Source organism: Balaenoptera physalus, assembly GCF_965194825.1.
Source record: "Balaenoptera physalus genome assembly, chromosome: 15".
Taxonomy (NCBI): domain Eukaryota; kingdom Metazoa; phylum Chordata; class Mammalia; order Artiodactyla; family Balaenopteridae; genus Balaenoptera; species Balaenoptera physalus.
Window position 1 is genome coordinate 6,256,192 of NC_138894.1, and position 15,011 is coordinate 6,271,202.

The following is a 15,011-nucleotide window of genomic DNA, read 5'->3' on the forward strand; positions in this document are numbered from 1 at the left end:
TGGGTGAAGGAGAAACAGGGAAAGGGCTTAGGCAGGGCTGAGCCCAACCCACACCTGATACAACAAAGGCTGTTTAGAGACCCAGACCTTGCCCTCCGCATGGTCTTGTTTTGTTTCGTTTTAATTGTGGTAAAATACACAAAACATAACATTTACCATTTAACGATTTTGAAGTGTACAGTTCTGTGGCATTAGATACACTCGCATAGTAGGGCACCCATCACCACACTCCACCCGCAGAAGTTGCTCATCTTCCCCCGTGCTCCTGGGTTCTAGGAGGGTTGTCCAGGCAGGACCTCTCTACTTACAACACCAGGGGAGCCCCAAAGGCAAAGGAGCTTGGAAGAGTGTGTGGAGCCTGCAATCCAGCAGGGAGCACACAAACATCTAGAGAAGGGGTGTCCTAACACGGGAGGACAAGGGGGGAGCGAGGAGGGACAGTGCTCTGTGTGTCACAGCCCGGTTAGCTGCGGGGGACATCAGGGGACTGCCTGATGGACGCTACAGCTCCCTCTACGTCCTCCCCAAGAGCCCCTCCAGCCATTCCCTGACCTCGTCCTGGGGCGCAAAGGCTTCAGATTTGGAGAGAAGGTGGATGCAAATAATTGTGCCCAGATGCCCATGGAGGACTATCTCAGTCTAATCCTGATTATTATTATAATTCTTTAAAACTTAAGAATAACTGATAAAATAAGTCCCACTTCATTACTTTTCCTTCACAGATTTCTAGCTTACCCACTCTTTTTGCTCACCTAATGAAATTTAGAACGAGTTGAGCACATTTGAAAGAAAAAAAAAATTCATTGGGACTAAGATTTCATTCCACGTCTCTATTAATTCATGTAGAACTGACATTTCTAAAGTACCGTCTTCTTTTCAAGAACCCCCCTATCTACCCAAGTCAAGTCTTCTTCGATACCCCTCACTAGTAATAAAATTAATAATGGCTAATATTTCTTGCCCACTTACTTGGTTGCTGGCACTGTTCTAAGGGTCCTATCTGCACCAAATGGCTTCACTCAGGGCAACACTTTTGTATGTGGGAGGTACCAACATTCTCCCCTTTACAGAGAGGAAATGAAGCATGGAAAAGGAGAGTTTTATGTTGTCTTCATATAAGTCCTATATATGTTTTCCTAGGATTTTATGATTTTTATTGAAAGTGTGAGTGAGATGTGTTTTAGGGCATCTGTTGAAAGGACGCTTTGACCTATTAATCTGGTGAATAATGTAAATGCATTTCCAAATGTTAAACGACCCCACCTCTGGGATAAGTCCTACTTTGTAAGGTGTAGTATTCTTTTACTATCCTGCTGTGTTCTATTTATAACGTGTTCATACATTAGTGCTCATCTGAGGCTGCTGTGTGGTTATTTTTTGCTACTGTAGCTTGTGATATTGACGTTCATCTCAAGAAATGACTGTGAGGCTTTCGTGTTTTCTGTCACTCAAGCAACATAAATAGCTCCAGCTGCTTGTACCAGGAAGAGTTTTAAAAATTAATCTATTATACACCCTATACCTGGTGTTCTTTTGTATTGTTTGTTTGCTTTTGTTTGTGTTATAGCTCTTTTTAACATAAAATAATACTACTTAGAAGAGTGTGACCTGGGAATAGATGACTAGATCGATGAAACAGAATTAAGTGCCTAAAACTTTCTAGTTTAGGAGTAAATGACTAGTACAACAAAAGTGGAAAAGAAGGTGCTGGGGCAGGAGCATGGCCATTTGAAAACAATTTGAAATGTGTCTCTGTCTAAACCTACACAAAGATAAATATCCTTATATTTATTATCAAAATAACTATTAGCCATTTGGCTTGAAATTGAAAAAATTAAACCATGGAAGTTCTAGATTTTAAACTACTAGGTGAATCATTTTTCTAATTTTTCTGTGGAAGATTGAGCAGATTTGATGAATCAGAATACAAAAATTTGAAGACAAGTATATCTAAAAACGAAATGATAAATGCAAAACTTTAGGAAAAATTATTGGCAGCAAATATGAAACAATGGGTGATATTCGTATTGTACGGTGTTCTTCAAATTCGTTTTAAGAAAAAAAAAGCAGAAAACCTGGGCAACGGCAGAAACAAAAACTTCCTCAAAAGAAATATGGTTGCCTCTAAAAATGTGAAAAGATGTTCAACCTCACTGAAGATCAAAAAGAGTCAGATGAAAATTAACTGTGGTATATAGATTTTATCCTATCATATAGTAGACTACTCAAACGTTCACTCAAAATAGTCCAGTAATGCTGATAACGTTCAGAAATTACCTTTCTCACAATTGTTGATCTGAAGGTAAATTTAAATATACATAATTTTTGATCTAAAAATTTTGCTTCCAGGAAAATATACTAAGGGAGTAATTGGTTATTTGAGCAAAAATCAATCACAAGTAATCCAAAGAAATTATTAGATATAATTGCTTATATTCATTAAATATTGGAAGCATCTTAAATATTTGTTAATAAGGATTTTGCTAAATAAGCTATGGGGCTTTCATATAATTGACTATTATTAAGTCATGAAATGATTACTAGGTTCATATCTATTGATACTAAAATATGTCCACAACATATGGTTGAGTGAACTAGACAATTTATAAATATTGAAAAACAATGACTGTATTATGAGTTTATGTATAATACCTTGCTGTGTGTTTGTGATTTTTTTTTTGTTTGTTTGTATCAGGTCCAGGTAGGGTAGAGATCAGGATGATATAGATAGAATTATAGAAGGATGTTTACCAAAATGTTCTATAGTGATTATCTTGGGTGTTGGAGTTTCGAGTGCTTTAAAAATTTTTTTTTATGCTTTTCTCCACTGGCTGATTTTGATTTTATGTCAAGCATGTTTTTATATCAGAAAAAAATAAAGTTTCATTGTAAGGAATAATTATATTCCTTCTTCAAAGATTTAATTCTCAAATCCTATGTGTTTAGTTTATTCAAATTTCCAATGAGATTCCAAGTCTTAAAAATGTAGGAATATTAAACTAGAGAACATGGCATATCATATATATTATATGCCACTTTATGCTAATAGAAAATCATTTTATATACATGTTTAAAAAATAATAACTTAGCTTTTATGAGCACAACAGCCAGTTTCAATAACTTTAAGAATTTTATTTAAGTAATAGGTATTAAATGGGAAACATCCAATCAGTAAATTTGGTGAAGTTATTTTAGTAAAATTTAGCCAACTTTGGAGAATTCTGCTAATTTATAAACCACAGGAGAATCCCACCACTTCAAAGAAGTGCCCATTTTATGTTTCCCTAAGACAGGGGTCAGCAGTTGATGACCCCCAGGTGTATCTCTCTGATGCATCTTTTGGTATGGCCCCTGAGCTAAGAACGGTTGTTACACTTTTAAATGGCTGAAAAAAAATTTTTTAAAGAATATTTCCTGTTAAGTAAAAATTATATGAATTTCAAATTTCAGTGTTCATCACTATAGTTCTGAATTCAACTAATAAAATACTTGTGTTCTCTTTTTCTTGTCATATATGTACTTACATGATATTCTTGATTTTGCCTTTTGGCCCACAAGCCTGAAACTATTTACCATCTGAACCTTTCCAGAAAAGAGAAGCAGCCAGGGATGCAGGTTACCTGTGAATTCAGCCGCCCTCACATCTCTGCCTGCTGGCTGAGGATGGCTGTAAGGAAAGGAGAGGTAGCGGATGTTTTTGGTACCAGCCTGTGGGTAACAAGGAGAAATAAAAAGCAGAGTTAGGCACGCAACTGACAGCTTCACACGACAAACAAAGTGAGAGATACAGACCCACTCTGGAGCATCGTTTCTGGGTCACTGCCTTTCAGTTACTTCAGTTTAAGGAAAACAAAATGTCTCCGCCTTCAACATATGTCCTTTCCCTCTCATGATAAAATAGACCATGATAAACCTCTCAAAGTTTCTCCTGCAGCCCCCCTGACATTAGGGTAGAGATTAGGGGCTACTCCAGACCCAACCTCCATTCAGAGTCCCAGTAAGATTGCTTGGATATGGCCTCAGATGGAGTAGTTCAGATGCACAGTGGGTACCATGAAGATAGGGTCCAAGAGACGTGGGGAGAACAAATTCCTCCCTGTATCTCCCTGGGGGAGAAGTAAGCTTCCCAGAGCCAGGGTCCCCGTCCACGGAGGGTCGCCTGGAATGTCCAGTCCCTGGCCGCCATGGGAGCTAGTCTAGCCTCGCAGCCCAGGGAGTATGGTCGAGTCACTGAACCATCCTGGGGGGCAGCTTGCTGCCACATACCCCAGGGACCAATGCCTTGGGCTCCAAAGGGCCCAGGCCCAGAGAAGGGGGTGTCTGGTGTCCTGTACCCCCTTAGTTTTGTCTTTTTCTGGCAACGAGGTAGTGGTTTTGTTTGTTTGTTTAAACATTGAGGTAGTCACCTGACTAAGCCCTGCTCGGGGACGGCCCAGCTCAGGTGAGTCAAGGTCCCCGCCTTACCGTCCTTCCCCAGGGCAGGCTGTGACCTTTTCTCGTGCTCTCCCTGAAGGTGTTCTGGCGGCGGATCAGAATTTCTTTCGCCTGCTTCTCACTCGTTTGGGGTTTGAGGTTGTATTTGTTGTAGGACAGGGTCTGTAGGAAGAAGGGGATGTCAAACATGTACAGACATCTCAGTACAACTTCCAGCCTCAGGAGACCATGGAAAAATCAAGGACAAAGACTAGTAGAGCTCAGGTCCTCTGAGCTTTTGCTTCAATTACACAGGCACAAGCTGTGGCCCTAGAGGAAAGGTCTGTGCTCGGGGCTAGCCCATCAGGACCAAGCTGTGGTGGGAGCCTTGCCTCTGGCTCACAGGGTGGTGCCCCCCATCTGTGCTGTCCCCCTGTGACCCTCCCACAGTGATCACCCCCGAGGTACCCACAGACGTCAGTGCCCCTCCAGCCAACACACACTCTCTTTCCCAGGTCATGTTTGTTATGCTAGGCCAGCGGTTACTGAGTGTTTAGGGATCAGGGGAATTTAAAAACGACTTTGGCAATTTCTAGAAGGTTGCTATTTTAAAATGTTGCCAATCAAAGATACGTGCAAAAAATCAGCCCATTAGTATCACCACCATGGGTTCAAAAAGGAAAAAGTCTTTTAACCAAAGTAGTAGGACGGGCATAATCTTAGATACAGAACAGTTTTTCAGATTGAATCAGTTTAGTTTTATGAAAAATGTCTTCCTTATCCTCACGGAGGCCAGTGAAAATTTGTCTTGAACCACAGACCAGCATGGTCCTCAGATGTTTACAAAGTGCTTAACGGGAATCTCTTTCACCCAAGCTAGAGGACTACAGATGTCACCTTTTGTGACAAGCCTCAAAACTGTAGACTTCCCACTAGCCACAAAGCAGACAGACAGTTGTCCTGGATTGCATCTCTGGTTTTTCCTTCAAGAGAGCAAGAGAACCGTGGCGGAGGAGAGGAGTCACATGAACGACGTAAAGACAGGATGACAACCAACAGGGACCTACTGTGTAGCACAGGGAACTCCGCTCAGTACTCTGTAATAACCTAAGTGGGAAGAGAATTCGAGAAAGAATAGATACATCGTATATGTATAACTGAATCACTTTGCTGTACACCTTTGTCAATCAACAACATTGTTAATCAACTATACTCCAATATAAAATAAAAATTTAAAAAAAATAAGAAAAATAAAGGAGGCTTTAAGGAAAAAATAACGTGGCTAATCCGAATCGTAATGTGCTGTAAGAATAAGCTATACGCTGATTTTGAAGACATTAATTTAAAAGAAAAGAGTACAAAATATCTCATTGGCAATTTTTTAAATTTATGATGTGTTGAAATAATATTTTTGATATAGTGGTTTAAATAAAATATATTATAAAAAATTTTTTTAAAGGTTAGGATGAGAAAGGAAAGACAGAAAGGGTAGGACTGGTGAGTCTCATTCTCCCAAGTAATAAAAATGGAAGCAAAGGCCATCTCAGGGGTGGAGGCCCCTCTGTTTACTATGTGTGTTCTCCCCGTGGGACTTTCCATCACCTATTGGCTCTTCTTGATCAACAAGGAAGGGGGATCCTGCACAGCTTAGAAGGGAGAAACCTGGAGGTCAGACTGAGTAGGCATCGATAAAAGAAGAAGAAAGGCGGTTATTTAGGAACCTGATAAAAAAGAGAGAATGGACAGTTAGCCTCATTTTTGGGTGGCTTGGAGTTCCAGAATCTCTCTCACTATTTCTGGACTTTCCCTAAACTCAACCTCCACCACCATGGGGCAAGTCTGAGTACCAGGCACCCTCTGGACTCCGGCCCTCGCTAAGCTGGCCGGCATTCTTCAAACCAGGAAGCTCTTAACTACTTATCTAAGGCGGAATGCGATAGTCTTGCTGAAACAGTTTCACTTGGAACGATTTGAAAGCTGCTGAACGTACTCGAAGTGGCTATGAGTGCTGCTGACCTGTGTTCCTCCAGCAGGTGCAGGGCCTCTTTGCTGACACATTCCCCTTCATCACTGACCTTCTCGAAACAGCAGCCAGAAAACGTTCCCTTGCCCTGGATCATGTAATTCTGAAGTCATGGAAAGAGCTGTGGGTGGGTAGCTGGCAGACCTGGGTTCTTAACTCAAATTCGTTTTGAGATCTTAAACAAGTCAGAAAAACAACTCCTCTAACCTCAGCATCTTCTACTTGAGAAGGAGGAACTTTGACTAGATGAGTTTTTCGAGTCCCATGACATGGTCACAAAAACCAAGGCCCTCACGGTGAACTCACTTATAACCCTACTCAACAATTGGGATGTTCCATTGAATCCTCAAACTTAAATAACTCCTAATTAGAGGACACAAGTGAAAACACCATTTGATTAAATCAAAGTTTCAGGAGGATTCACTTACTGCCCCTGAAATGTTCTTGCTGTGAACTTTGGGCCAGGTCCCAAGTGCTAGTATAGCCTCCATACCCTTTTCCAAAAGTGAAAAACACTATGCCTGACACGTCTCCTTTTTGTGGATATATATATATATATGTGTGTGTGTGTGTATGTATATATATATATATATTTTTTTGGCCGAGTGGCATGTGGGATCTTAGTTCCCGGACCAGGGATCGAACCCATGCGCCCTGCAGTGGAAGCTTGGAATCTTAACCACTGGACCGCCAGGGAAGTCCCTGAAATGTCTCCTTTTTTACCTTAGGCTTTCAGCACTGTGGTTTCGATATTCTAATCTAAACCATCTCGGTTTTCTAAGCTCTATTACAGTCAACCACGCTGAGACAACTCCACCATCACAGGCATCCTGGGGCCATCTTTCTTCCGTGGTGGATAAGTGTCACTGCTTTTCTGTCTCTGGAGGGGGAGGGAGCCCTGCTGGTTCTGGAAAACTCTGGGGCTGCAGGGCTAGGGCAGCCTGACCCCTAGGGCCAGCAACTGGATTTGCATTTCTCTTTATACCACGGGTACCAATTTTGCTGCAGAAACATAACAATTAACTTTCTGTTCTCCAAACTAAGCAGAGAGAAATTGTTCATCAAGAAGACTGCTTTGGAGAGAATAACATGAACAAGAACTGATTCCTGGAGGACTGGATCCGAGGACAGGGAACAGGGACACACGTCTTATACACACCCTTTGTCGAACTTGGTACATGTTGTGTGTCAGAATGTCCCTCATGGACTCCACATCTTCAGGGCAGAGTCTTTTGGTTTCTTGTATCCTCTGGGCCCTGGAAACATCATTGGAGGGAAGCCAAACATTATTCTTCCATCTTGGCAAGGGGACCACAAAAGCATCAATTTACTTTCAGGACTTCTAATTGATAAACATAAAGGTTATATTTTTAACATAACTTTTCCTGTTGTTTTAGTAAATTCATATGAAATGTCAGCACGTGTGTCTTGACTTACATTTTGAACATGTGGCTTCTTTGCCTATAGCTTGTATATGGGAATTTCTCTAACCCATTTTTAAAAAGGAGTTTAAAGTCACGGCAAACCAGTTACTTTTTTCCTCCGTATCTATTATGAACAGACACGTTTGTAAAAAACAATAAAAATCAATGATTAGGAAATACATTTTTGGAAAGGATACCACAAAGGGCAAACCAAATGTTTCACTGTTAGATTCAACAGAAATAAGATTATTCCTTCAAGGCTCACGGACAACACCATGTTAGCCCCACATTTTGAATAGCACTAATCTATGCAGTACTAAATTTTTACGAGTACCTTTATAAGTACATTTATCTTGGAATTGTTCCTTTAGGGACTTTATCTCTGGTTAAAGAATAATGGTAAGAAACTAAAATCATATTTTACGAGGAGAATTAGACCATTGCCACCATGAAAACCAGGCCAGCTCAGAGACACTGGACCCTCTGAGATTCTAGAAGCAGTTGACTTCTTTCTGCCTTCTTCACCATAAGCACCCCTCCCCACCCCCAAAAAAAGAGCTCAAAAGCCAAGTCATGGCCAGGTTAGCAGTCAATGAACAATTGTCCTCTGAGGATTTCAGTCATGACATCGCTATGTGCAGAATTCTCATGTGACACACATATTTGATTTCAATCACTTTGGTCTAGTGGTGGTAATTTCTAAAAACTTATTGTATGAATAATATATGCTCACTGTAGAACATAGGAACAACAAAAAAAGGAGAACTAAAGAAAATTAAACCCATCTTTTAGTACTATTACCTCCCTTGACATATTGGTATAAACCCTTACAGAGCTGTGATTTTTTTTTCTTTTCTGGCTGCAGTGTTTTCAAATGCACACGTGTGCTGATGTGCTGTTACCTGCTTGCACAGGTCTTAGGATAATTGACCATAGAGACAAGAAGTTATTGGTTTCAAGACAGGCCACTTTTTAAGTCCCTTTCCCCAAACATTAGTAGCAATATCACCATAAATAGCAAGGATATTTTTGTAAGTAATGCACAATGAGTAAAAGATTTTTAAGGGCTTGGATGCTGGATATCACAGGACCAGGACGCCAGCATTTACTTAGCAATACGATCTGTCGACTGACTAATGCCCTTCCTACAAAATCACTGAAATCAGTTTCCATATCGCAGAGCTGCAAACGTCAACACTATTGATATTCAGTTACCGCCCTCGGTGATTTAAACATTATTATCAGGGCATTTCAACCTAACTGTTTAAATGTCCCTCAAATAAAATTTATTCTGATTTAGATACACCCACGCATTCCCACAATCTGAACACATTCCTTTATTATGGTGGAAGGAATCTATTGCTAAACAGAATCAACAGCTAAACAAATAGTTCCACTTTGTGTGTTCATAATAAAATGACCAAATAGGAAAAAACTATGGGTAAAGGAAATGGTAAAGTTAAACCTGAGGTAGGAAATCTAACTTGGCATTCTCCCCAGTTTATAATTAACCACTCTGGGAAGGACCAGACTTAGTTCAAGCCCTTTTAGGCTGCTGGCTGGATGTGCAGTACAGGGTTCCCGGTAGCATTGCCTCGTATTTATTCTCACTGAGAAGCTGCAGCTATAGAATCAGAAGGATGAATTATTGATTCGGGCAATTACTGATGCATGGACTTTCCTACCTGCTACTTCGTTAGCAAAATCACTCCTGAAATGATCATATCATGAGCACAGGAAAGATACAATCCTCAGAAAAACTGAATCTTAGTAATCTCTAGGGCAAAAAAGTAAAATTATAAAGTGAAAGTCTCATCACTGGAGCAAGATGTAAAAGAAGCCTCTATTACCTTAAATAAAAGACCACTGGTAATTTCATGGCCATTGAAATCAAACTGGGGAAATCTGAATCTTAATGTGTTTGAATAAAAGGCTCACATTTCCCTTAACTTTTTAAAAAAAATCAGATGCTATAATGCTGTAAAAAGAGGTTTCAATTCTAAACACAGCAATAGAGATATGAAATCTAGTAGATGTTATCTTCATGCCATAAGATGAAGTCCCAAAAGATCAAATATATCCTGATTTATTTGGAAGAATCCATCCTCTTTTAGTAGCTTCATACATGAAATCCAGGGAAATGTATGTTGACTGAAGGATGTGCCCACTAAGTAAACAATGGTACCAACAGCTCTTCTGTGTATGTGGTTGCCTTGTGTCTTCTTAGAAAGGTCACCAAGGTGACCAACACTGAGAACAAGTGAAGAATGCAGAGCTGTGGGCCCGGCTCCCTACAAGGCAACGTCCCATCATGGAAGTGAACATGGCATCAGAATCTTCATACTAGTGTCTTTGGTGTCAGAATGCATGACTGTGAACTTACACCTGTCAATATGTGATCAATTTAAAAATTCTTCAATTGCAATAAATTAATTTGTGCTTTTTAATAAATGACATTATAATTATTTGGGAGTTTCTAAAGACAATATCCTGAAGTCGTACAGCTGTAGTGTGTTATGCCTATACATTTATTATAAATATATATTTTTTATCTTTCATTTTCTTCTTTTTTAACATCTTTATTATAAATATTTTAATATCTCTTTAATAGTAACCAAATATTTTTTAATCGGCTTGAGCTTCTACCGACTGATGTTTCTAAGAACTTCCTACTCATGGGTAAAGCAAGGTGCCTCATAGTTAGAATAATAATCCAAGTACATAGTCTATTTATTCCATAGGGTTGTTTTGAGAGTCAAATAAAATAATGTATGTAAAAGTAAAGGAATTCCCTAGAATCAGCATTGTCTGCAGTGTGCCATAGACAGCTTCTAGGGGTAGCGTTCTCCTGAAGGTCACAGAGTTTGGAAATCTAAACCTCTTGTAGAACAATTGCTTAAACTTCTAAAGAAAAAAAATATATGTGCGTTTTATTGTTATCCTCTCATACGGAGTCACAAAAAGCGAGCTGAGTACACACTTCTTTTTCCTATTATTGTATGAAGGTTTGTTTTTTAAGAAATCACTGCTTTGATCTTAGGAGAGGAATTCCTTTTTGCTTGACGTCCTACAGGTTTCTGATGAGATCAAATGAATGCAATTTAAATACTAAACTTGTAGTAAATATCGGTTTAAAAAAATCTCCTCTCCCACCTCGGTTAACTAACCGGTTTGGGCTATAGGGGGAAAACATGTCTCCAACCTAGAAGGCTCTCTTACTAATCTTGTCTGAAAAATAATTCACTCAACACAGGGCATCCTCTAAATGAAACTGCCTTAAAAATTGCCTTGAGGTTAGGAACTGGGAAACCTGCTTATGACCAGTGCAACGTAATGTACAGAGATTCAAAATATATTTTAGCACATGAGAGGCTGATTCTCATTTGAGATAAGCGCCCCTACATTCCTAGACCAAGCGCTTACATCACTAGTGAGTAGAAGGTCGAGGAAGTTCCTCATGGTCTAAACTGCCTGCACCCGACCAGGTCCAGGCCTCCTGCTGAGCGTTGAGTTAATTCTCATCCATCCTTCAGTGAGCAGGTCAAATGCTTGGGGACCAGATGAGGTTCCCTCTCACCCTCTCACAGCTCCCTGGGCTTTATGATCGTATGTTTGTGTGCCCTATTTTATTACCATCAGGACCCTGCTCCAGGGGTGAGCTCCCTGAGGGCAGGGACCATCTGCTTCCACAGGCCATGGCACATAACAGATGCCCTAGTACTCCCCTTGGCTAAGGGGATGCCCAAAAGTTCAGGAATCAAGTGAAGTAGGATTTGAAGGCAATATTGTAGAAAATAAAAGAATGCAAAATTATTCATGATGAGTGATATATCAACATTTTAAATAAATACGAGATCAGTATCCCCGATTATTTTTTTCTGCCTCAGACTCTCATATGGCTCAGCACGGTGTTGCCAATAAATATTTGTTAGCACATTTCCATTTTAGGACCAGAAATTTCCTCAAAGCCATGTAATGGGCAGCACCAAAACAAACCAACCAACTCACTGAGAAATAAGGCAGAAAGCTTTCTGTTTATACAAAGATGCCCTCAGGGATGCTCCTTTAGATTTTTCCCTGGCTGGAAATTTTCCTCATGTAAAAAAGGTGATGGTGTTTCTGATTCATTAGCAAGTAAGGGATGAGAAATAACACTCAGGTGTTAATGACAATTTCATTGCCATCTATTCTTAGCTCTTCTCTCAACTTGCTTTTCAAAGGTGAGTAGGTGGGGAGATCATTGAAACTCATTATCTTCTGAAGACATCAGGATGGAGGGGCTGGTGTTCCTTATGCTAAATATACGTTGTGATGAATTTCCCCAATTCGTAAACCATTTCTTGGGAGAAAACTGGCCATCTCTGGGGAGGGAGTGAATTAATTCTATGGCATTCAAGGAGTTCTCGTTAAATGTCAGAGACTTAAAGCAGCTTTAAAAAATGTCTAACCAGCTCTTGGGACAATTGGTTTCCAGATGCTCCAACTGAAGCACCAGGCTTCAAAGGGCATCATCTTGTAATGATGGGGTATGTACCAGTCTTACCCCACCCTCTGTTCCACTGGTAGCCAGTTCCCTCCTTGCTCCTGTTCACAGCTGGTCTCACACAGACGTGGCATTCTCCCAACTGCACACAGATCTTTGCCTGAGACACAATTACAAACACGGCCTTCTCTTTAAATATCCCACCAATCACCACACCTCTTGCTCCTCTACCACTCATGCCCAAATCCAACTTAGTATCCTAGGATGCTGACCTGGTCTCTCCTCATAGAAGACAGGAAGAGAGATGACTTATGGGAGAAAGACAACGGCAATATTAGCAGAAGCAAACGAGCACGGGTTAAAGGGTAGACATGTCTAAACAGGAAGACTTGTGACATATGCTAAAAATCTTCTATAAATTCATTTGCCCTGCCCTCCCAAAGAAAGATGTCAAAAAACTCTCATCTTTTTGCTAGAAAGTAATTTTCAGAAACTAGGTGAAACAGATCGAGCAAGGACCAAGCTATAAGATGCCAAGACTTAGATCTTATTTCTTCCATTTTTCCTTTGTCATATCTCTGCCTCGTCACTCCTAATAGTACCTTTAAATGGAACAATGAGTTAGTGCCCCCTGTAATTCTGACATTGAAAGTCTAGATCGAGGGCAGATGTCACTTACTGATGGGGGATGGAAGAGGCTGTAGAACTTAGTATCCCGGTCTCTGCCATCTCAATAGCTTGTTTCATTTCCAGCTTCTTGTACAAAGAAACGATGCTCGATTTTGGCAGGTTCTCTCGGATTAGGATTTTCCGTAAATACTTATGATCAAACTTCTTAAACCTAAAAACGGAAACCAACAGTTTGGAAATCTTCAATCTCTGTATGTGTTATGTAAGTATATACTTTTCCTAGAAACAAGCTATACTTAACTTTATTCTGAAAAACACTATGACAGTGCCTGGAACACATGTGACTTTGAACACAGTTTTGAAAAAAATAATCATAGCATCTATACATTCTTTTAAATAAAGAAAGAATGGCCTAGTGACCTGAATACATTGAAAATCAACCAAACAAAAGGAAGGGACAAGCTGTAATCAGGGCAAAAAGTGGGCATTAGTGGGGAGCTGGGGAGGCCAGCTGAGTTCTAACTGTGGGAGAAGAAACGGGCTCGGGGAGTCTGCTGTACCCTCCCAGTAGCTCCCAACCGTGGCAGCTGCACTGACAGTGGTGCTGGCCTGTTCAACCAGAGCCCACAAGTTTAAACAGCCTGGTAGTTACAGTAGATTTGCCCATTACGCTGCAGATCGTTTTGAATCCTGCCACTTAGGCGGGGTGTGGGGAGAGCCCACATATACCCTGACAGTCTGAGTGACGGAGCATCTGAATAGGCGAGACGCTGACGGACGCTGACTATTGCGCCAAAGCTCCGGCCGACCCATGAGACCGAGCCACGTGGCGCATACGGTGCCTTCAGAGTCCACCATCTGTTTGGAGGAGGAATTTTCCACACCTTCAATCATTTTCCATGCAAAGAGTAATTTGCCGCCTGATTTACACTGGGATGCTGGCTCATCTGGTGGTCGCTTAGTCTCCTGGCCTGTGAGGCGGATGGACTCTTTATCAGCCGAGGCTCCCCTGGGTTAAGCAGTCTGTGATTCCTTGGGCTCTGTGATCTGGGTTTGGTTCATACCAGGCTCACTCTGGCTCCAACTGGGTCAGCCCTCAGCCTTCTCGCTTTGTGCCTTTCTTCATGAGAAGCTATTGTTGCTGTTTATTCCTCAATCTACGGCCATCGGCACCCCACCCATCAGGACTTCTGTGATGCTCCTCACCGTGGGTTCGGGTTCACCTTGACCTTGTGCTGGTCAAGGCCGGTGGTTGCCATTGCCCTTGCCCTATCAGCCACTGGCTTCTTCTGATGGGCCACTGGGTCACTTACTCTGAGCCCTGCACATCCTGCTTCCCTTCCAGCCTTGCTCACGACTTCTTCCAAGTCTCCTCTGCCCTTGCTCTTCCTTACCCGCCCCAGAGGCATGGAAGCTTCTCAGAGTACCGTCCCCAGGAAGCTTCCCCTCTTTACCGGCTGGTAGTCATCTCACCCACACCCACGGCTTTGGTTACCAAATACTCACTGACAACTCACAACCTCTATCACAGCCACGATTTCCTCCTGAGCTTGAGCCTAAATTCCAAACGGGGGCTGAGTGAGTATCTGAAGCATCTTAAACAGAATCTGTTATTTAACTCCAAACATTCTTCTACAGACTGTAAGCTTAACCACGGCACTGTTACCTCCTGAGGTTCCGTGTCTGAAGATCTGATGGTCATTCTCATTTTCCCTTTCCTCATCTTCCCCTCCTTACGCCATAGCCAGCCTGTCTACCCCAGAAGTATTTCAGTACCCCTTCTGCTGGTCCCTTACCCTCACTAGTCGGAAAGCTTTGCAGCTCATTGAAAACAAAAGACCTGGACCCACATCAAGGTTGCGCTGTACAACAGGTTAATCGACCTCTTGGAGTTGGTTTGCTCATCTTTAAAATGAGACTAGGGACTTCCCTGGCGGTCCAGTGGTAAAGAATCTGCCTTCCAATGCAGGAGACATGGGTTTGATCCCTGGTCAGGGAACTAACTTCCCACATGCTGCGGGTCAACTAAGCCTGTGGG

General features: G+C 41.4%; 1 protein-coding gene across 2 annotated transcripts in view; it reads right to left on the bottom strand.

Annotated features, from left to right (window-relative positions):
- The window catches only part of SLC9A4 (solute carrier family 9 member A4), a 62,775-nt gene that overhangs the window by 7,629 nt on the left and 40,135 nt on the right, over positions 1-15,011 (bottom strand). For both annotated transcript variants that reach the window (XM_082426357.1, XM_082426356.1), the window contains exons 8-11: positions 13,023-13,184; positions 7,596-7,692; positions 4,465-4,596; positions 3,621-3,708 (exon numbers count right to left, since the gene is read on the bottom strand). In XM_082426357.1, coding sequence (XP_082282483.1) covers positions 3,621-3,708; positions 4,465-4,596; positions 7,596-7,692; positions 13,023-13,184 — 479 coding nt within the window. The remainder of the gene's footprint in view (positions 1-3,620; positions 3,709-4,464; positions 4,597-7,595; positions 7,693-13,022; positions 13,185-15,011) is intronic.